At 50.6% G+C, this 21,162-nt stretch overlaps 7 protein-coding genes across 7 annotated transcripts; 3 read left to right on the top strand and 4 right to left on the bottom strand.

The window, feature by feature from the left end:
- Nucleotides 1-155: 155 nt before the first annotated feature.
- Nucleotides 156-1,727, top strand: BDV14DRAFT_182744 (uncharacterized protein). Its single transcript, XM_073770275.1, has 2 exons — nt 156-846; nt 912-1,727. Exons 1-2 carry the CDS (start codon nt 772-774, stop codon nt 1,485-1,487), a joined length of 651 nt encoding a protein of 216 aa, XP_073623381.1. The 5' UTR covers nt 156-771; the 3' UTR covers nt 1,488-1,727.
- A 447-nt stretch (nt 1,728-2,174) lies between these two features.
- On the bottom strand, nt 2,175-3,484 carry BDV14DRAFT_204728 (uncharacterized protein; the record flags this gene model as incomplete). Its single annotated transcript, XM_073774579.1, has 2 exons — nt 2,175-2,684; nt 2,738-3,484. 2 exons carry the CDS (start codon nt 3,482-3,484, stop codon nt 2,175-2,177), a joined length of 1,257 nt encoding a protein of 418 aa, XP_073623382.1.
- A 79-nt stretch (nt 3,485-3,563) lies between these two features.
- BDV14DRAFT_146077 (uncharacterized protein) lies at nt 3,564-4,312 on the bottom strand. The gene is made up of 2 exons (XM_073766443.1): nt 4,022-4,312; nt 3,564-3,969 (listed from the first exon to the last, which is right to left on the bottom strand). Exons 1-2 carry the CDS (start codon nt 4,067-4,069, stop codon nt 3,643-3,645), a joined length of 375 nt encoding a protein of 124 aa, XP_073623383.1. The 5' UTR covers nt 4,070-4,312; the 3' UTR covers nt 3,564-3,642.
- A 126-nt stretch (nt 4,313-4,438) lies between these two features.
- Nucleotides 4,439-5,451, top strand: BDV14DRAFT_182749 (uncharacterized protein). The gene has a single exon (XM_073770276.1). It carries the CDS (start codon nt 4,554-4,556, stop codon nt 4,944-4,946), a length of 393 nt encoding a protein of 130 aa, XP_073623384.1. The 5' UTR covers nt 4,439-4,553; the 3' UTR covers nt 4,947-5,451.
- Nucleotides 5,399-12,969, bottom strand: BDV14DRAFT_193001 (uncharacterized protein; the record flags this gene model as incomplete). Its single annotated transcript, XM_073771703.1, has 8 exons — nt 5,399-6,352; nt 6,418-7,129; nt 7,211-7,412; nt 7,955-8,987; nt 9,037-9,731; nt 9,781-11,004; nt 11,545-12,793; nt 12,847-12,969. The coding sequence occupies 8 exons, from the start codon at nt 12,967-12,969 to the stop codon at nt 5,399-5,401; spliced, it is 6,192 nt and encodes a 2,063-aa protein (XP_073623385.1).
- A 969-nt stretch (nt 12,970-13,938) lies between these two features.
- BDV14DRAFT_182755 (uncharacterized protein) lies at nt 13,939-14,692 on the top strand. Its single transcript, XM_073770277.1, has one exon. It carries the CDS (start codon nt 14,034-14,036, stop codon nt 14,514-14,516), a length of 483 nt encoding a protein of 160 aa, XP_073623386.1. The 5' UTR covers nt 13,939-14,033; the 3' UTR covers nt 14,517-14,692.
- A 1,453-nt stretch (nt 14,693-16,145) lies between these two features.
- Nucleotides 16,146-21,031, bottom strand: BDV14DRAFT_146129 (P-loop containing nucleoside triphosphate hydrolase protein). Its single transcript, XM_073766444.1, has 14 exons — nt 20,733-21,031; nt 20,450-20,670; nt 20,111-20,390; nt 19,822-20,055; nt 19,027-19,739; nt 18,804-18,966; nt 18,350-18,748; nt 18,156-18,279; nt 17,978-18,049; nt 17,845-17,895; nt 17,689-17,753; nt 17,261-17,624; nt 16,749-17,207; nt 16,146-16,652 (listed from the first exon to the last, which is right to left on the bottom strand). Exons 1-14 carry the CDS (start codon nt 20,872-20,874, stop codon nt 16,439-16,441), a joined length of 3,501 nt encoding a protein of 1,166 aa, XP_073623387.1. The 5' UTR covers nt 20,875-21,031; the 3' UTR covers nt 16,146-16,438.
- Nucleotides 21,032-21,162: the final 131 nt, after the last annotated feature.

The raw sequence follows: 21,162 nt of genomic DNA on the forward strand, positions 1-21,162 counted from the left end.
GCCCCGAGCGCGGGCTGCACCATAGTAACCAACTCCCAAAGAACGGTTCTTAGGGCTGCCAAATATAAACAAGGATCACAACAACTCCACAGACACCAATCGCAGCGTCATGATGGCCACGAGTAAGCTAATGATAATAATACCAAACTAATATAAGAACCCGCAGCTCGAACAGTCTGGAAGGATTGTTTAATCTCGAATGTTACGCAGGTTATCGCTGTCTCCCAGCCACCCCCGCAGCAACGACAACAGGCCCAGCCTCTCGCTTTCAGCCCGCCAAAGCATCACTTTGTAGCGCAGCCAGCCGGGCCTTTTCTTTTCTTTTTCTTTCCTGTTCAGCTTTTCTTCGACCCTGGTTTATTTGTATTCCACCGCTCTTTTGACTTCCCTCCTGCATTGCTCTCCATCATCATCCCTCGTCCCTCGTGCATCTGCGCGTGTTGGCTCTCGATTGATTGATCGAGTCTCGACTCCTCGCATTGATCTGCGCTGGCGATCGTCGCATTACCTAGAATAGCTCTGAGATTCATTCAGATTGCGCATTCTTGGTTGAGACATTCATCTCGTCTCTCTTTCTCTCTTCGTCTCTCGTCGTCTGAGGGTTGAGGTGAAGTCTATCTTCTACCCGTCGCATTCTTGATGCGCTTGCGCTTGGGACTGCTATTGCGAACTTAATCTATACTGTCGCATCGCATCGCATCGCATTCCAACCCCAGAATACCCATACCGATCATCGACCCAATCCGATAAGCTCTGCAGCCAACCGCCAAAATGATCGGAAGCCTGTTTTTCATCTTCAACCGCCTGACGGAAATCGTCTTCCTAATCCCGATTATCGGGATGATGGTGAGCTCCATCCCCCATTCCCCTCAAACCAACCTTCATGAAACGAACTAACAGTGTATATCCAGGCCTACTTTGTCGACGGCTACCTAAAAGCAAACATGATAACCCCCCCCTACATCCTCGTCCTCTTCATCGTCTCCGTAATCGCCGTATTCTGGTGCATCGACACTCTAATCCGGCACTCCACAACAAAACGCTCTGCCGCATTCGTCTCCCTTGTCGACATGCTCTTCTTCGGCGCATTCATAGCAGCCGTCTACCAACTGCGCTTCATCGCAAGCGCAGACTGTTCCGACTGGGACGGCGGGAGCGTCTACGGTTCGCTTGGCCCCTTCGGCGCCTACGGGCGCCAAACGAACAACGATCTCGCGGATGACTTGGATAAAACGTGTAAGATGTTGAAGGCTTGCTTTGCGATTGGGATTATGGAGGTTATTTTCTTTTCTTGGACGGCTTTTTGGGCGCTTTGGATTTATAGGCGGTCTGCGCCGGAGGGGAGGGATAGGGGGGTTGTTGTTAAGGAGAGTACGACTGTCCGGCGCCGGAGTCATTCCCATGGGAGTCGACGGGGACATTCGAGTCATGGGGGGCATTCGCGGAGGCATAGTTCTTCGAGTCGGAGGCCGCATTATGTTGTTTAGGCTTGCAGCTTGCGACTAGCCCATGCTGTGTGCGTGCCTAAGGGGTTAACGAGGCTGGAATTCATCTTGGTGAAGGATGGTGCGGCAGGGAATGATGTTCGGGGCTTTCTCTTTCTTTTGTGTATTCATGAGCTTGATATAATACGCGCCATGTTTGATGTTTATGTATGATGATGATTTACGGACGCTATGTTGTTTGCCATATAACGTCGAGATATGATATGATAATGGAATGCCAATGAATATTTATAAAGATCAAAATGTGTCTCAAGTCTCAACCGTATGGCTTGTGGTAACCCTAAGCTCCATATCCGCTGAGCCCCGGCCCTGGCCATTCCTGCCTTTTTAGACAGGATATTATACACTTTCCTCAAATATGGACATTCTGTTGCCTAGCGTAGGGAAGGTGCGATGGAGCGTCCGGTAGTTGGTCGCGCCTTCCATTTGGTGGCCTGACGCTCCTTCCAAAATTTGTAATTGCGACGCATGACGCCAAAAAGGAAGGTGCGATGGGGGATCCACGGTTGGTCGTTCTTTCCTCCTAACCTGAACACTCAACGCTCCTTCCGAGTTTGAATCTCAAGATCATAGCAAAGACAAGGAAGGAGAAACCGTATAGCCTCGAGTTACCGTTGCTTCTGGTTCGCTGAATTACTTTGACGCCCCTTTCCGCAGATGCCCTGGAGACTAAAACTCCCGATCGGAAGACACCATCGTCTCGAAGAATTCAGCATGCGACTGGAACTTGCGTCTCATCTCTTGGTCGTAACTATCGTCGTCACCATCGACAGGCTCAGCTATCTCCAGCCTTTGAAACGGAAGATACAGCGGAGCGATCTCCGGGTTTCGACAGAGGTAGATGCAATTATCACTGGGGACATGCACATCGGTGACTTTTCCGTATACCAGCAGGTCCAGCTTTGGTAGTCCCGTGGGCCCAAATGCCCACGCCGCGAACGTGAAGAACTCCAGCAGCTCGCCCGGCGGGAAGTGCTGGATTTGAGAGATGCTGCAGGGAAGAACGGGGAAGCGGTTCATATAGACGTCGATTAGGTCATTGATAGCTTCAAAGCCGAGTTGAAGAGGGATTGCATGTTGCAGATTGTGCAGACGCTGGTTCAGATATGTTGGCGCCGTGCGAATGTTTAGAATTTCCCACTCGAGTTGAGGGACGTTTGGTTGGGAAAGCTTTTCCATCTTTTGACTGTATCAGTGGCTAAGATATTCTAATAATGTTGTAATGGGCTTACAATATTTGCAGGGTCCTCGCATAGTCCGACACATTGGAGCTTTGCGCCGCTTAGCAGCGAGAGCATCTCTTCATCCAGCTCGACAGCAGTATCAGGAGGGGTCGAAAAGTCGCGTTCAGCCTTATCACGATCCTCGAGACATCGATGATATACAAAGCGTTTGAGGTGCCGACCAGGTATGAAGATTGACTGCCAATGGACGCAAGTGGACTTGTCATCCCAAGCGTCCACGTGAAGAAAGACATCATGGAAGTTCGGAAACGGGAGCTCGAAGAAGCGTCGAAATGCATCAGCATTCTCATTGTTGGTGGCATCGATCTCAATATCAATGCTGGCCAACTGCATCATAATAGAAATATCCGCGATAGTGCTTAGCAGGCCTGATATATTGATGCACTTCCGGAGTCTCAGAGAACGAAGTTTATGCAGCTGAAGCGCATGTGCTATCTCAATCATTCCTGAATTGAGGTCGGCCCGGCAGAGCGAGAGCTTTTTCAATAATGGAGTCATCACCTGCGTCTGACCTTCTTCTAGCCGAAGGACTTTGAACGCAAATGTGTTCTCGTTTCCATTGGGACTTTGCCAGTCTCGCAGGTTCGTGCTCAACGAGTGATGCATGTCCAACTCGAGCTTCTCAAGGTGATGGCCGTTGCTTTCCAGAAAAACTCTCAAGGAGATACAGTCGCTGATGTTACCTAGGCCCTTCCATGAGAAATCTCGAATTTGGCGGAGGGCCGAGATGCTCATCGTGTGACCGTTGCTGTGGCGTTTGCAACATTTTGTAGTTTCTAAGGAAAGGCGCCTAATGTTTCTTTGATACTGCGACAGAAATCCTTCCGGACCTAAGATCTGGCGAGGGACACAGTTTCCATTTTCCCATCTAAGCCAATATGAGCTAACAACATCTATTGGATAGGCAGGGCAGTATACCGAAAACTGATGAGCCCATCCTTTGTCAACTCTTTCTCTAGCCGGACCAAGATCTTGATCAGAGCACTTTTAAAGTGGTTAGAGGATCCACCTCGGGGATCATGATAGCAAACGGGAACATCGTCTTTGAAGACCAGTTCCTGGACGAACTTCAACGTGTGCTTGTCACCTAGCGGGTCCTGGAGTATGAATGGCTGCAATTCAATCTTTCTCGCTCCGTAGATCTCATGCAGCTGTGGCAAGGCTATAGCACCCAGGCGGAGAGATACTTTGTAGAGGTTCGTTAAAGTGAGGCCATCGAGCTGCGCTGGTCATTACCCAGTTGTGTTTGTGCGGGGCAGTATTGGATCTTACATGTTTGAAGATTAGCAGTAGAATCTCTGGCGGAAGGTCGTCCAACATGGTTGTTTCCAGAGGAAGAGAAATGTAGTCTGCTCACGAGGGTGGCCAGTGTTGGCTTTATGAGACAAGATGGGGAAGAATACACAAGAGCTATGCGAATCCGCTATACGCATACGAGGCTGCATTGTCACTCCAAAGTTCGAGCAGCGTTGTAACGGAACTCTGTTTCGAACCATGAATAGATGAGAAGTAGGCATCCTCGGCGCAGTATATAACTGTTTCCAGTAGCCACCCTGGCTGAATAGTTAACTAGTTAGTAGCTATAAGCTACCTCTACCTAGAGAAGGTACTATACTCTGTACTAGCCCCCCAGTCACATGATGACATCACCCCTCAGCGATCACTCCACGCCAACTCCACCCAAACACCATTCTATACTTCCTTCCCCACTTCACATTAACACCTTCTACAAGAGGCCCCAATATTTGATCTCTCAAATCCCAAAACGCAATACAAAATCATTCAACCCCCCACCAAACCAAAAATGTCCGACCCCATCCCCTCCGCCGCACCCAACGAACCATCCACATCCTCAACCTCCGCCGAAGACCGCAAAGCCGCCGCCGCTTTATCCTCCCTAAACACAACAGAGGTAGCTGCTTCATCTGGCGAGCCCGCTTCTACATCAATAGGGAAGCAGCCGTCCTCTGCAGACCAGGAGGCGCTGGGAAAGGCGATGAGTAGATTGGAGATTGCGGCGGGGAAGAGTGGTGGGAAGGTTTCGTCGACGGCCAAGGGGAAGGATGAGAGTGGGAGTGGGGATGTTAGGAAGAAGGTTGCGGCTGTGAAAGTTGCGGGGGAGGATGTTACGCTTTTGGTATGTTTTGTTCTTCTTCCAGTATTAGCATCAGCCTCTATTACTCTTTGTGTTGGATAGTGAGGTGACTGAGACTGATACGTTTATGCTTGATTCCCGTGCAGGTAAACGAACTTGACTTGAGTAAAATTAAAGCGACGGAGTTGCTTAAGGCGAATAAGGGGGATGCGAAGAAGGCTATTCGGGCGTTTATCAGGCCGGCTGCTGTTGCTGCTTGATTTGCAATTGCAAAATTCTGCATTGCCTAGCTGAGTGGGCGTTCTGCTGGAGCTGGCGTTTCGGTTATCCTTAAGGGTTATGTTTATTGCAGCAGGTAGGTGAAGGGAAGGTAATAGACATCGTATCAAAAGGTTGCATATGCTTCAGTCTATATGTATACCGAAAACTGGACAAAGATCGTCTATACATCTCGCATCGTAAGTCATGTCAACAAATATAACATATACAACATCGCCTCGTTCTATATTCATTTACACGCCAACACCCACACCTATTTCCATCTCCTCCTCTGATTACATCTCAGTACTCGCTCGATCCTCCTCATCCCCACGGGTGTCCGCCTCCCTAACAACCCTCCCCCTCTCAATCCCCCTCCCCTCATAAATCGTCCCCAGCACAACCCACCCAACCAACGCCTCAATCGCAAGCGCCCACCAAACCCCCCCTACAAAATTAAACTCCAGACCCAATCCCAGCCCCCACCCCGTGAGTAGCGGTCCAAGCGTCCTAGCCGCAGAAGAAATACTCTGCGCGACACCATGGACTGTCCCTAGCACAGAGGCGTCAGAAACGCAATTGTTGACTAGGATCACGGCTGCGGGAAGGGCAAAGGTGCGTGATATAACTTGTAACCCGACGACAACAGTAAACACCGGCCAGACGAGGTATGGTGCGTTTGCGGGGATGAGGACGAGGAAGGGCATGAGTGCGTAGGAGAGAGGTGAGAAGGGGAGAAATGTGCGGAAGGATGTGAGGGTTCCTAGTTTTCCCTGGATGCGTGGGTAGAGGAAGATTTGGAGTGGGAGGCCGATGAGGCCTATTATTGCTGTTGCCATACCCACTCTGCTCGAGGGGAGACCTAGGCCTCCGCCGAAGCGGAAGGGCGGATGTTGGGTCTCTGGCGGTGCACGCGGGTTCGGCAGGAAGATGAAGGTCATGCTGTTGAAGGCTGATGTGTGGAAGGCGAGTAGGAACTGGACGAAGAGTGTGAGGAGGACATTGGGCTTCCAGATCTGCCAGAACGAGGGGCGTTGGAGGTGTTGTCTTCGTAAACGCGCGCGGATGGGGCTTGTTGGTCCCGAGCGGCTCGTTACGCTGCGGCTGCGACTTTCATAGAGGGATGTGCTGTCGTCTGCGTATTCTGAGAGGGTGCGGTAGTGCCTATATCGACGGTGGCGAAAGAGGCGTGTCATGCGTTTTCCGAGCTTGCGGCCCCAATCGCTTCTGTAGCGGGCTACTTCATGGGTCTGATATGCAGCATTAGCAAAGCGCGCCTCTCAAGGTAGCATGGAGGTGAATAGATATGACATACCTCATCAAGCCCAAAGAAAACAGCAGACCAAGACAAGAAGATAAACACCGCCGAAATCAAATTCGGCAATGCAAACGGCCACCTCTCCATCCACCACACACCCCCTTCACCACCAAAAACACTCCCCGGTCCAAAAAGGCCAGGATAATTCCGTCTGGGGTCCGCCAACATCCCACCTAATATCGGTCCCACAATAACGCCAATATTGAAACACATCGGCAGTAATAAGAAAGCCCGGGACTGGAACTTCTTCTCCTCAATAATCTCCGATATCATCGTCCTCATAACCCCAACATTACTATTGAGCGCACCACCAAGCGTCCGAAACACAGCCGCGCTCGCAAAACTTCTTGAAAACCCAAATCCAAGACAGGATATGCACGTCCCCAACAACCCAATAAGCAATACCCTCTTTCTCCCCATAACTTCCGAATCAGCAAGACGCCCCCATACCACGGCCGTTAGGAACTGCGCCGCAGTAAAGCTCCCCTGGAGTATACCCGCCTGCGTCGAAATCGTAGACTCAGGTAAAGACGGATCAAACGACCGAAGTTGGTAGAAGAGGTATGCCTGCAGGCTAGTCTGCGTGAGGGGCTCGGATAATCGCGCGATTGTGAGGATCGCAAGCTGCGATTTGTTGGGGAGGGAGGACCATGTTACTGGTTTTTCGTTGGGAGGAGAAGTAATGAGGGGTGCGTCTTCGTCGCTTTCGCTGACGTTGGAATCGGAGTCGTCGTCGTCGGCGTCATTGTCGCTGTCGTTGTCGTTGTCGTTGTCGTTGTCGCGTGCGGACCTGGACCTGGGCTTGGACCATCGCGGCTGGTCTTCGGGGATTGGTGCGGGGTCTAGGAGGCGGAGGTGCGGGGAATCTTTGTCGTGATCATCGTGAATTGCAGTGTGGATGCTTCGTGTGTCGGTTGAGGTTGAGAGGTTGTCATTTTGGGCGCGTTGAGGTGAAAGTGTGTCGCGCGAGTGAGAGGCTGAAGAGTGAGAAACTACATGGTTTCCGCGGTGAGAGTTGGAATCTTGTCCGTGACTGGCGCCCATTAAAGAGAGTTTGTGCAACCGCGGTCAAAAATATATACAGTTTGCAAAAACAAAAGATAGCGTAAAAGATGAGAAAAGAAAGTCTAGAGAAAAGCAAGCGGCGACAAGTCGGAGGAATAAAGAGCAAGGTCAATGAATCCGCAAGCAGGCCGGATATCGGCTCGACTCCAAGCAGGCTGCTGCGCTAAGCGGAGTGGGGATCTGGATCCTGGCGGTGGCCATGGCCTGGCCGTTAAACTACTCAGAATGGAGAATCTATAAGAGCGATATGGAGAAAACAAACCAATTGAATATTTGATGCTCAATGGTGCTACTTTGGGACAGACTGACGCCATCGCACGCTCCCCAACATGCGAAATACCAAAACAAATGCAAAATCCTGAACACCATACAAAATCATAATCCACAAGCAATAAACAGTAATTATCTCCGATGTTCCAAACACTCCGGGAAGAAGCAATAATACCTAGTATCGTCTAATGATGCCGACTCTCTCCACTCACCTCCATTGTGCTCTCAATGCCCTCCCATGGGAGTTCAGAGTCTTCCTCGTAGTCTGTCGCATCCTTGCGTGAAGACTTGTCTGTTGTGCCCGTGACCTCAGCCAGCCTAGGGTTGGCGTCGATTCCGATAGACTGAAGGGTCATCTCAACCTCTTGCTCGGTCATCTGCTGAACATGCTGTCGCTGGCCTTCGAGGACATCGTAGAGAGCATAGATCTGATCAGCCTTCATGTCAATGTCCTTTAGGAGCTTCTCGATCTTCTCGGTAAGTGTCTTCCTCTGGCGCTTGCTGATAGACGCGTCGAGCTTGTTGTACGCGCCTTGGTACGAGACAAGTTGCATGCGCAGGTGCGCCAGCTCATCCTCTAGGGCCTTGAGAACGGTAGCAAGAGCGACGGCTGGTGACTGTGCAGGACGGAGAGTAGGTTCCTCATTGTAGATGGACGGCTCAGGCATACGCTCTGAGACAGGAACAGGTTTAGGGATCTTGACAGCCTCGCTAGTGTGCTCGCAATCAAGCCCAGGAACAGACTGCTTGCATACGGTACAGTTCTTACCAGAGTGCTGAGTAGCCCGGTCGAGAACCCGCTTAGTAGCTTCAGGAAGCTTATTGAGGTTCTCAGCCAGATCGGCGTGTCGCAGCGTGATGTCAGGGAGAATGAACGCAGATGTCATATCCTCTGCCATCCGGCGCCGACGCCGCTGGGCTGTTGCGGGTGTAGCAGAGTGATCAGAGTGTCGTCGTGGGCGTTCAACGGGAATTGTGAGTTGGCTGTCTCCTTCCGTGGCACTGATCTTGGAGGTTGAAGTAAGATCGCCGAGAGCGGACGTAGGCCGCGGGGGAGCCTTGGTCTCCTTCAGTGATGACTTGCGAGGAGCAGGCTTCAGTGCACTCTGGCGGGTGAAGTTCTCGGTCTCGGTTGCGGTAGGCTCAGGGGCAGGGGCAGGGTTCGATGAGCGGCGCTTGCGGGCCAGTCGCTCTTCTTCGAGGGTCTTTCTCAGCTGGGCAATCTCGCGTTCCTACATACGTTAGAAGAAGCTTCATGATACCGAGTGTGAAAGTACTTACATCAATGAAGCTCAATAGAGTCATGTCTTGCTCAATCGTTGACGACTTGCGGGTCTGTCCAGTTGCCTCGGCGGTAGAGTCAACAGGCTCAGTAAGCTCAACTTCCTCGACGACAACTCTCTTAACACGTCTTCCTTTGTTGGCTTGGTTCTCTTGCTTCTTATTCTGGGAGCTAGTTGACCGAGGTCGAGTTGCCTTGACCTTCTTCGAGGATTCGCGCACACGCGGCAGTTCAATCGAGAAGAGAGCCTCGTCGGCACGTTCCCTTTCAAGTCGAGAGATCTCCCTGTCAACCTGGCCTGAGATCTTTGACCTGGAGTCCTCCTTGCGGTCACCCTTCGACTTCGAGCGGCTGCTTTTAGCGGTGGCATCCTTGGTTGTGCTTCGTCGGGTGACGATCTGACTGTCCTCTGCACTGGCATCGCTAGCGGTACTCTGCTCAGTTTGAGCAGTCTCTTCTTGCCGTGAGCTTGATGTGAGGAATTGGGCGAAGCGGGTCTTGAGATCCGTGACCTCCTGGCGTAGAGCCTCATTCTCGCTCTTTAAGTCCTGAGACTCGAGGTAAGCCACACCCAGCTGCGAGACAGCCATGTCGCGTTCCTTGCTAAGCTTCTTCAATGCCGCCTCCTGGATATCACTCTTGCGCTCGAGAAGGTCCACCTTGTTCTGAAGGGCTAGGTTCGTTGCTTCCAGTTCTGGGAATGGTTAGCTGAGTCCATTTGTTACCTCCCAGTGAACACTTACTTTGGTTCTCATTCACCAGTCGGTCCTTCTTGTAGTCATTCTGCTCATCGTAACGTTTGCTGTCCCGGTGACGAGACTTTCCACCCTTCAGGAAAGTGTTCTCCTGCCGCAAATCATCTATCTTCTTCTCAGCGTCGGCCTTGGCCCGTTCGAGCTCAGACACCTTATCCTGCAGAAGTCTCAGAGAGACAAAGAGCGCCTTCTCATCTTCAGGAATCGGAACAGCATCAAGAGGCATGTGCTGACGGCTCAGCGAGATATCAGTAGGGTCAGCAGGCGGCGAGACAAAGCGCGTAGTCCTTGTCCTGGGCTGTCGAGAGTAAACCGGCGTTCCGTCCTCATACACTCCTGAAACAAGGTCTGACAGGTTGGGAAGATCCGGAAGAAGGAAAGACTGCTGAGTCTCCGTATCGCCTCTACCATGAGTAGAAGCACGCGCCTTCGCGCGTCTCGCCTCCTTCCCATAAGCCTCCTGCGACGCCCGCTCAACCGCATTCTGAATCTGATTCGACAAATTCGCACCACTGAACCGCGTCGGACGCGCCGAGGTCGTAGCAGCAGGCACCGGCCGCTCATCCTCAATCAAAGACCCATCATAGTCATCGCGAACCTTCGCATGAATCTCAGACAGTGTACGTCGTTCCTTCCGATTCGACTTGGGCGGATTGGGATCGATATTCTCCTTGTGCGCGAGACTCGCTTGTCTCAATTGTGCATCTTTCCTCAGACTCTCACTAACTGCCCGGCGCGGGTTACTCCTGATAGCCGACTTCTGAGGTGTCGGCACGTCAAGCCGCACAGCGGGCGACGAAGACCGCACACTATTCTCCATGCTCATGTATGAATTGCGCGAATCGTCAAGTCGTCTCGGCGGGTTCACAGGCGCGCGCCCAATTTCAATTGAAAAGTCGTCGTCGATATCGTGGTGATCGTCCTCCTCTTCTTCTTCGGACGTATGGATTGGTGAGATGTTGGGCAGGTACTGCTCGAATGTGGACGTGTTAAAGACGTAATCTGGTTCTTCCTCTTCATCGACCTGCGATAGTTGTTTTCGGGACGAGGATGTGCCGTTCATTTTGGGGAGGCGCGGGCTCTCGTGCTCGTCTAGTTCTCTTGTTGATGCAATTGCTTCGTGCTCGGGGTCGAAGTCGGACCCGAATGACGCGAAGCTGTTGGCTGTGTTTTCGCGCGACATGGTTGACGCGACGTGTGTGAGGAAGGATACTCGCTCGAGAGGAAGCGGAGGGGGAAACCAGTCCTTCGCTTCGGGTGTATGCTCTCGAGGGTTAGAATTTAAAATGTAGGTTCACCTCTAACGTATGATGTGAGGAGCGTGCAATGAAGCGCGTCGGGTTAGCATCGGATCAGCGGTTGAAGTAAATGGGGAGGCTGGGAGACGGTTTGTTTACCCCGTGCCAAACTAGTCTCACCGCCCCCATGCCACATCTCGAAACGTGCCAAGATCTGCCACCAGGTCAAGCTACGGTTCCAAGGTTCGTTTATCTTGGGAGATAATCTAGTGCAAAATTTGGTCAATAACTTAATTAGTATACTATCCTATATATGTTCAACAATCGCAAGACTCAGTAAATGCTCCTCCCACAAAACTCGCCATCCAAACGCCATGCTAGATACACCACAAAGCCAAAACCATAGGCACAAATGTCATTAGAGTTCTTATAATCGTTGCAGGTCATACTCGTTAACGCGGCCGTCATGACTGGACCACCCTCACTGTGGGAGCAGCAGATTCGCTTTGAGCACTTGCCTCCGCTGGCCGTTCTTGTGCTTGGCTATCTTGGGGTGAATGCGTGCTATCTTGCTCTTGAGAGGAGGGGGCAGTAGAGGGGGCAGTAGTAGGCGGAGTATGATCTTCCCGCAGCGGCTCCTCTCGTGGTGTAAATGTAGGTGTTGGGGACTCGGTGCTAACCGGACTCACCACGTCGATTTGAATCGTGGGCAGCGGAGTCAGCTCGCGGAGTTGTGGCGGGCCAGTGGGATTTGACTGTGATGTTGAGGGTTCATATGGAGGAGCATCTCCCCAGTCGAGGTTTTCATAGTCGGGAGGAGGGATATTGCGCGCACCAACATCGCCATCCTCAGGTTCATGGGTAGGATGTAGAGACTGGAAAGAGGTCGCATGCGAACGGACAGGAGCCAGACTCTCGCCGTCAGATCCGCCATTGACGGAAGAATAGGACTCACTACGGGAATGTACGCTAATGAGCCCAGAAGACCGATCAGGTCCATCACTGCTCATCGCTGCAGCGTCATTAAGAAGAGGTCGAGAGTCAGAATCGCGCGAACTGGCTCGAAGACGGGAACCATCGTGTCGAACATAGCCAACATCAGCATAGCTGACACTTGAGATTCGCCTGTCACGGCCGCGACTTTGGGCCTCCGCCAGCGCTGTAGCCGCGGAAGTCGAGGTGTTGCCGTTGACAGACTCACGGCTATTCGCACGTGCCCTGCTCTCCACGCGGAGCTGTTCGAGACGGACGATATCACCACGCTCACGAGCTTCGCGACGTTCGCGACGTCGGGTCTCCCGGTCGGCAATCTCCTGTCGTCTTTGTAGACGGATTTGATACAGCGATTCCATCATGTCCTCACGTCGGTCTTCCTCTTCTTCCGCTGTTTCTGGGAATTCGACCACCATGTCCATTCCTCCTCGTTCTCCTTCTCTAGCGATGACCTGCTCGGTAGGTTTCGGAAGCGAAGAATAAGCGGGAAGAGAGATGATAGAGCGGATCGACGTATCGCGACGAACTCCGCTGTTGGTGTTGGTAGTCTGGACAGGTTCCTCAGTGGCTTGAGCGGACGCTGTCTCGCCAGCTCGATTCGAGGAGCCAGGCACCTGGCCGTATGAAGCACCGACGTTCCATCGCGTCCACCGATCTTTCAAGTATTCTCCTGGAATGTATTTCGGTCGACAGTTCATGCGTCGGAGGGAGCGTAGGACAAAGTAGACGATCACAAGGAATGCAATCACGAATACCACGACGGCGGCAACCTAGCACAGGTAAGCCTAGATATATTAATATCAGAGTACAGACAAAAACTCACGATAATGACCACATTGTTGTTTCCGCCCCCTGAGCCTCCGTTGTTCTTATCAGCTTGATTATCCGGGGGCGGCTCTGGACCTTGACGAGCCTCGAGGTGCCGAAGCTGAACCGGAATCAGCATGCTGAGCGGGCGTGCGATAAAAGAGCAAGAGCCCGATCAATGCTCAGTCCGAGGCATATAGAACAGACAGGCAGCAAAAAACTCGAAGCTAGCGATCGTAGATAGTGTCGAGAACAATGATTAATTCACGAGGGCCAGGTCCAAGCTTTGCTGACCAGACAACAAGGCAGAGAAAATAAAGCGGACTCGAGCGGAACGAGCACGGAGTCGGCGGCTGGTTTGACAGCTGGGTGTCGGTGTGGGTCGGCCTGACGTTAACAGCGACAATGTGAAACGACGCAGTGTAAACTATAGATGAAGTTGATGGAGATGCACCCTTTTTTTGGATACAAGATCACCGACTGAATTTCGTCGATTGGGTCGTCTAACGGCAGTGAAGACGGGAGATGGAGAAGAGTAACATCGCGAAGAAGACTCCAACGAGCAGGAGCCAAGTGCAGGTGGTAAGCCAGGCGTCCAAGCTGCATACAGTTATAATTGGAAGGGCGAGAGATAATCACCAGCATCCAGTTAGCTGAGCCATGGCTGGCTTCTGTTCATTGGCGCTGATCGCACCGCGTGGTGGCTGGGCGAGCCTAGATCCTGTCCGTCGAGACTCCGGCGGAGATATGGCGAGATTGGGGTATGGTGCCGTAACTAAATTTGTACAAAGATGTTGAAGAAGCGTTGCATTCAGATAGATTGAAATGACGACGGAGTATATCAAACGAAGTTGTTGTCCTGTTGACACTTCCCCGGATTCGTGATGGTCACTGGGAGTTGTTGCTGTTCAGTATGCTATTATGTAATCACCAGCTACCCCTATCCGTACTGCGCCACATCATCGCTTATCGCCACGCGCTATAGGGCTGATCCTCTAGAGTACCTACAACAAACGTCACATCACATTGAACCAACTTATATTGACCCAATTATATACTATTCTAAGACAAAAGCGCCTTCACACAAGGAGAGCCTTTGACAACAGTACCCAGTCTGGCCTACCCTCTAATCAAGCAGTGAGAAGAGCCCAAACTGACACTCAGAGCGTTGAAGAATTCGGAGCGTCTTCCATTCCTCGTTCAATGTTGCCTATGCTTTTAGTTCCTTTATCATTTCCTTTCTCCCTTCGGGAGTCAATCTCTGCAAAGCCGCCTCCAACAGAATCTGGCTCCCTGGTACAATCTCCGAACGGCCAAACACATACTGTCGTTCAAAGGCAATACTTCCGAGCAAGCCCACAGGGTTCGCTGCCCGATCCAAGAAAAACCTCAGAGCGTGCTCACACTGGTTATGGATCGCAGTACGCAAAGCGTCGGTTCCACCTGTCACCTCCAGTTTTGATCTTAGCGCCATGGCATTTGAGTAGGTCAATTAGGTGCTCCGCCTGGTCAATGTCGCGTTGTGAGAATATATTGTTGATTGTCTTGTTTAAATCTTCGCCGCTTGGGGGAGGAACGCCTTTCTCAAGAAGGAACTCGAACGAATTCCAACGTGCACTGGAGGCCGCCTTGGAAACAGTAGGGCTCAAGCGACCCGCATCCTGCTGGACGCACTGGAACACATAGCGAATGTAAACTCCAACATTGCACGTCCTGCGTCCACTGCAGTGCTTAGTATCACGAGGCTGTTTCGGTCATTCCAGTTTGTGACATGTTCCAGCGGCACTCTATTCAGGAGCTCCTGGAGTTGGCTAATGTTGCCAATTTTTATAACGGCTGCCAATAGTCTCATTTGGTTTGAACAGAGCCTGAGATCAGCCCCTCGCTCGAGCAGGAGTCTGAATATACTTTCAGATCCCACTGCTTGGGCCAAAGATGAAAAATCTTCAGACTCATCAACATTGACGCCGGCATCAATAGAAGTCTGACAACCTTAGCAGATCCACCCCTGATAGCAGCAGCAAGTATATGTGATTTGGGCTTTGCACCATGAGCAAGTAGAACTTCAACAATATGGTTGTGTCCACGCTTTGCGGCGTTGAGAAGAGCGTTACCCATATCATTCGGAGAGAAAAGGCCAGGAGTTTCTTGACGACAATATCTTGCTAACAGCTTGTCGACGATGGACTGGGAGCCACAATAGGCCGCAATGAAAAACAATTCACGGATCTCTTTGCCATCGACACTGATCTCATCTGAATTAGCATACTCGAGCATTGCTGATGCTAATTCTGGATATCCACAGTTAATAGCGTACCAAAATGGTCGGAATCGACCCTGGTCAGGTGTCACAGGGTATGGATTCACTCCTTGCTCAAGCAAATAACGAACTATGTCAGGAAGGCCTGCTTTGATAGCCCAGCCAATGGTGCCGATACCAGAATCGTGATCTTGCGGCCTAGTCTCTGTCATCTGGGCGTTCAAGTCAGCTCCCAGTCTGACAAGGCCCTTGCAGAATCTCAGGATAGAGTGTTCGTATGACTGCAGGGCCGCAAAGACCAGCTCACTATAGAGGAAGTTTGTCAACTCTTTGGGGTCAATACGTCCGGATTGTTGAATCCAGTCTAAAACCACATCCACTACCTGACTCGTGGGTAGCAATGGAGAGACCTAAGCTCCATGATTTCCCCCTTGACGGCTTGTAAAGGTGCTCCCTTCTCAAGCAACACGCGGACAGTAGCCCCATCTGCTTGTGCTGCTAGCTCCAGAAGCACAGTAGCAATCTCCTCTTAGGAACAAGCCCGTTTGTGTGGACCTGGGATTCGGCTTCGGACATCGAACAGGTATTCGGCAATTTGTGTGCGTCCAAATCCGACGGAGTAAGTCAATAGAACGTCACAGAAAGATTGAGTCAGTCTCCCCGGTGCGAGCTCTTTTTCAACGAAACGCCGAATGAGCGTCTCTGAGCCGTAACAGGCAATCCACCTCATGGTTGTTTCGCGGTCATATTGCTTGGTGAACATCTAGAGGTACTTGCCAAAAGCATCGTTAAATTGACGGTTCACGAGGCAAAGGGAACTGAGATCTCAAGTTTAGGGCAGTAAATCAGCGATGCAAAGTAGCAGCTCGTTTGGGAGGTCGTTTGGACCCATTGCGTTGAGTGGAATAGATGGTTGATGATGTTAAGGTAATGTGAATAAATCAAGGTATGGGTACGCAAGAGGAGGAGCAAAAGGAATGGAGCATTTTAAATGTTCCGCATGGTCTCTGAGACATTGAAGGAAGGTATATGTTTTGGCTAGGGTTATTGATAGTTCCTTCCTTGGTGGAGTGCGATGGAACGGCTTCCTTCTTTCACTGCGATAAAGCGGACACACTGGAAAGGGGGAAGTTTGAGGTACTAAATATAAAAACGACGCAAGTTTGAAACAAAACAAACATAACGAGAGTTTGAGACATGCAAAAGGTTTGAGCTGCATTCTTTCAAGGGAAAAGGCAATCGAGACATGCCGTCGCACCTCTGAACAATGGAACTGGCCAAAGGGAGAAACATGCCCATTGTCACGTCCTCCTTGACTCTGACCATCAGTGCCGCGTTCAAAGACATCCTACCTCGTGCTTTCCCAGAGGGCTCTGAATCTTGACTCGCGCGAAAGTAACTCACGCGGGGGCCCAAACTCAACTAGTACCCCCTTCTCCAGTACCGCGACACGATCGTATCGCTCAATATGTCGCAAGCTATGCATAACAGCCAGAACAGTATGAGACGCGAACTCGGTGTCTATGGCGTCTTGCATTATATCATCTGTCTCGTCGTCGACGCTACAGTATCCCATGTCAGCGGGGTGCTCGATCTTGCTGTATTGGGAGGAAGATGGAGCTGCGGGCGAAGGTGGGATGTGAATGTGAGTGGCATACCTGCTCATCGCTTCGTCGAGAATTAATACCTTTTCTTCTTGAACCATTGCCCTAGCCAAGCAGAGAATCTGGCTTTGACCTTGTGACCAGGAACTTGGGTTCAAGTCCGCGCCCAGACCACCATCTTGTTGGATCTTTTCCAGAAGACCAAGCTTGTTCAAAGCGTCAAACACCCTCTCGTCAGATGCTTGTTCGAATGGATCAACATTGAAGCGGACGCTTCCTGCCATGATAAAAGGATCTTGTGCAACGACGTTCAATTTTTCGCGGACTATAGCGCGGGTCTGGTCTTGGATCTTGATTCCGTCATTTGTTATGGAGCCCTCTTCGACTTCGACCATGCCCAAGAGACTCAAGATGAGTGATGTCTTTCCACTACCGGAAGAGCCGCAGATGGCAATTTTCTCGCCGGCTCGAATGTCTATCGAAACCCGCTTCAGAACAGGCTCAGACCCAGACCTAAATGCTTTGTGTTAGCAATCTGCAATTTTACCAAGTCATTGAGAGCTTACGCGTGGCTCGCCACCACCCCCGAGATTTTAACATCACCGTTCGCTGGCCAATTATCCGGCAGCAACTGACGTGCTTCAAAAGCCTCCTCTATAGGCGTATCCTGACGGAACGCCTTGACTCTCGCAACAGCCCCAACCGAAGTCTCCATATTCGTCCAATCTTTAACAAGCTGCATAAGCGCCGAGTTAAAGGTCATGACCATGACCAGAGCAACACCAACATCACCCGGATCGAACTTTTCTTTCAAGAACACCACAGTTGCTATGAGCACAACAGCCAAACTCGCAACAAGCATATCCAGGAAAAAACCGAGGCACTGCTGTACGCAGAGAATGACTAGTTTAACCAGGCAGTCGCAGCTGTCTAGAATAGTGAGTGTTAGCTATTCTCCGTTTCTAACGAGTTGGGAATCATTTGGTAGTCTTACAGGCAATGACGTTGAAAACTTCAATGGGAAGACTCATATCAATGAGATCCATATCCTGACTGAATCTACACAGCACACACAATTATTAGCTTTGCTGCTTCTCGCCCACTAGAAAACGATTCACGAATATATCGGGGATAGGTGTTAATGACGAACCGATTCGTAATACTCCCAATATCAACATCATGGAAGAACTGTATTGGAGCCCTGCATCCCATTATCATCAGTATTAGCAATTAGAGCCTACAAAGCCCCGGGAGAGGAAAAAGGAGGGGGATAAAAAACCTACCGAAACGTATTCCCCAAAACCATCTCATGCAGACTGAGCGCTGAAGTCGAAACAACATTTACAATAAGAAGCCTGTCCACGCACACGAACTCAATTCAGCTTTCAGCTCTCTCATTTTTTCATACAAACTCAATTGATATAGTAGGAAGATGAAAGAGAGAAGGAAAAAAGAACATACCAAGAAGTCCCAATCATAAACACAACACTCATGAATCCCAAGAAAACATATATGCCAAGGTACATCCCGATCCTGGAATCTGGGTGTTCGGCGTTCGCGTCTGTCCATATGTCGAGCCAAACAGCTTTTCAGGAAGAGCGAGAAGAGGTGTTAGTGGATTAATTTATGATGGGTCAGAGGGCATGAGGACGTACTGGCAAATTCAGAGCAGAAAGCCCACCCCATGGCACAGAGAAGACATAGCAAGACCGTTACGCGACCTGAGGCAGAGGCGTAAAAGGCGTAGATTGACCAGTCGCCTTCCTGGCGGTTTGAACTTTGATTTTGAACCGTTTGCTCACGGTCAGGGGTTGAGTCATTTTCCTCGGTATCGTTGTCTAGTTTAGCAAGTAGGGGGGTAGGGGTGTTTTCTCTGGAACCCTCTTCCTCGAGGCTGGAGGTAGATGATGTGGATACTTTATCTTCTTCTTGATCTTCATCATTCATCTGCCGAATGAAACCATTATGACTTTTGACGTCTTGTAAACTACCTGATTCCAGCACACGGCCGTTATCAAGCACGATGATGTTATCTGCGTATTGAAGGAGGTACTCTAGGACCTGGTTAGCCGATCAGTCAATTATTGCTGGAGAGGCTATTGCAAATACTAGAATGCGTAGCAAGCACAACCGTGGCACCCAATTTCCGGAATAGGCCCGCCGCACCAAATAGGTGGGCAGAGATATGCTGCATAGTCAACGCGTCAACGCCGCTGAATACATCGTCTAGCAGGACGATTTTGTGGCGCGAGTAGAGGGCTCTAGCCAAAGCCTATACCACCTTTTGTCAATAAAATGGTACTTGACAAGGTGACGAAGAGGATGAACATACAATACGCTGCTTCTGCCCACCACTCAACGTAATTCCATTCCCAGACACAGACGTCTTATCGCCTCGCGGCAAATGTACGAGGTCTTTCTTGAGCCCACATGCTGTTATAACGGTCTTGTACCACTCAATATCCATGGGCATTTCACCAAGGATATTCTGTCGAATGGTTTGGCTTCGAAGCCAGGGGGTCTGAGAGCAGTATGCGACTGGAGGTAGTTGACCCTTGTTAAACTCGCCAGTCGCAATAGTCTCACCCAGGATACTCTCGAGCAGTGTTGTCTTTCCGCTACCGATTGGTCCAACGAGCATGGTTATTGCTTTGGCCGGTATGTTGAGTGTGATATCTTTCAGACTGAAAGGGGTAGATCTGTCCCAGCTGAAGCTCTGATTTTGGAGGTCTGGTATCATGTTGTTCTTGGGTATGTTGGCGAGAGCCATAATGCCTTTATCGGCATCCCAGTCTCTCTCTTGAGTCATTGGAGAGTATCCGTCCTGCGTATTGCAATACTCCTGAATCCTATCGACGCACCCTAAACACTGAACAACAGCCGGTAGAGCTTGGATGAATGTCAACACCGGGACGGTTACCAGACTGATAAGTGAGATAGACGTGAATGCTTTGGCCGCTAGAATCGACTCATCATGCCGGACGAGGGCTATCACGGTATATACTACGAATGTCGCCATGGGTGCTAGGTTTGTGGGCGATGCCGCTGCAAAATAGCCCGGTTAATCAGCACTCTTCCTAGGTATTGAAGGAGCACCATAGAGACAAGGAGGAATGGGAGGACTTACAAAGCACAACCCTAACAATAAGCAACTTCCTAAACATGGCCGATGCCGCAATTTCCGCTTCCCTAAGACCACGAATGATAGAAACCATCTTCTCAGATAGACCTAGCATCTTCACCTCCTTAATCCTCTCCAGCGCAAAGGAAGTAACTTTGAGCCGAGCTTCGACTTTTTCGACCCAATTGCGTTGTGCGGTGTTACTTGCAGCCGAGAGCTTGAATGTTATCAAGAAGAATACTAGCAAACGTTAGCATTTTCCTTGTCCAGAGCATTTTGCAAAATTTGAGCATACATAGCACAATCGCTCCCGATACTACACAAGCAACACCTATCTGCCTCTGCAATAAATGAATCGCAACCCCAATCTCAATGAGACAAGCCCACATCTCATGGATTAAGCGGGAACTAGCCGCGATGCGCTCGACATCTGTGCCCATGAGTGTAATGGCAGTATTGGGACCTAGATCGGCTGCGCCCGTTTGTACGGTTTGGTTGTGGATCAGTATTATCAGGGAGCCGCGTAGGCGGATTGTGTATCTTGTTGTGAAGTAGCCGTAGAGGGCTGTGCTGACCTACCGACAATATTAGCTATGATGTAGAAGGAGTAGAGGGGAAAGGAGGGTGCACGCACAGCCATCCCACAATAAACAAGCGCAAAGGCCCCAATGAGAGCTCGCCCAGAGTCCTCTGCAGAATCCTGATTTCCAACCCAGGAAACGGTTGCATTAATCAGGAACGGCTGGCAAAAGGTGAACCCTATAAGACAAAGGCGTGGGATAACAGCCGCATTAAATGGACCGCGATAGACACGTAGACAGGAGCGTACTAGGGCGTATTTTGACAATTTGTTTTCTGTATTCTCATTAGTACAATGTTTTCTTCGGCGTTGTGCGTAGGATAAAAGCGAAACGTACCAACATTCGACCAGTCCCTCAACAACTTTCCCCCAACACTCCCACTCGCAAGTTGAGGATCCAAATCCGGCAAATCATGAACAGAGATGATCCTCGAGTAACCGCTTCGAAAAGTGCCAGAGAGCCAGGCAAAACTAGCCATCTTCCAGAAGCCGCTGAATGGCTCGGGGGTCGCGGGCTTCGCTTTTGAAAGGGTAATGGAGCCTTTCTCGACCGATTCAAGAGCCGTTGATATCAGGTTGAAGACAAGGCCTATGGTAAGTGGTATCGCGCTATTGACTGCTGGGTAAAGGTCGGAGTCAATAAGCCATAGCGTCCTCACTCGTGCAATTAGCAATAGCGACCTCGCAGAGAGAAAGAGTACCAGTAGGTTTGACGGCCGAATCGAGCGACAGTGGTGCAGGTATGATAAACCGGCTGCAGCTACAAT

This window comes from Aspergillus stella-maris (genome assembly GCF_047715825.1).
Source record: "Aspergillus stella-maris strain CBS 113639 unplaced genomic scaffold BDV14scaffold_80, whole genome shotgun sequence".
Lineage (NCBI taxonomy): Eukaryota > Fungi > Ascomycota > Eurotiomycetes > Eurotiales > Aspergillaceae > Aspergillus > Aspergillus stella-maris.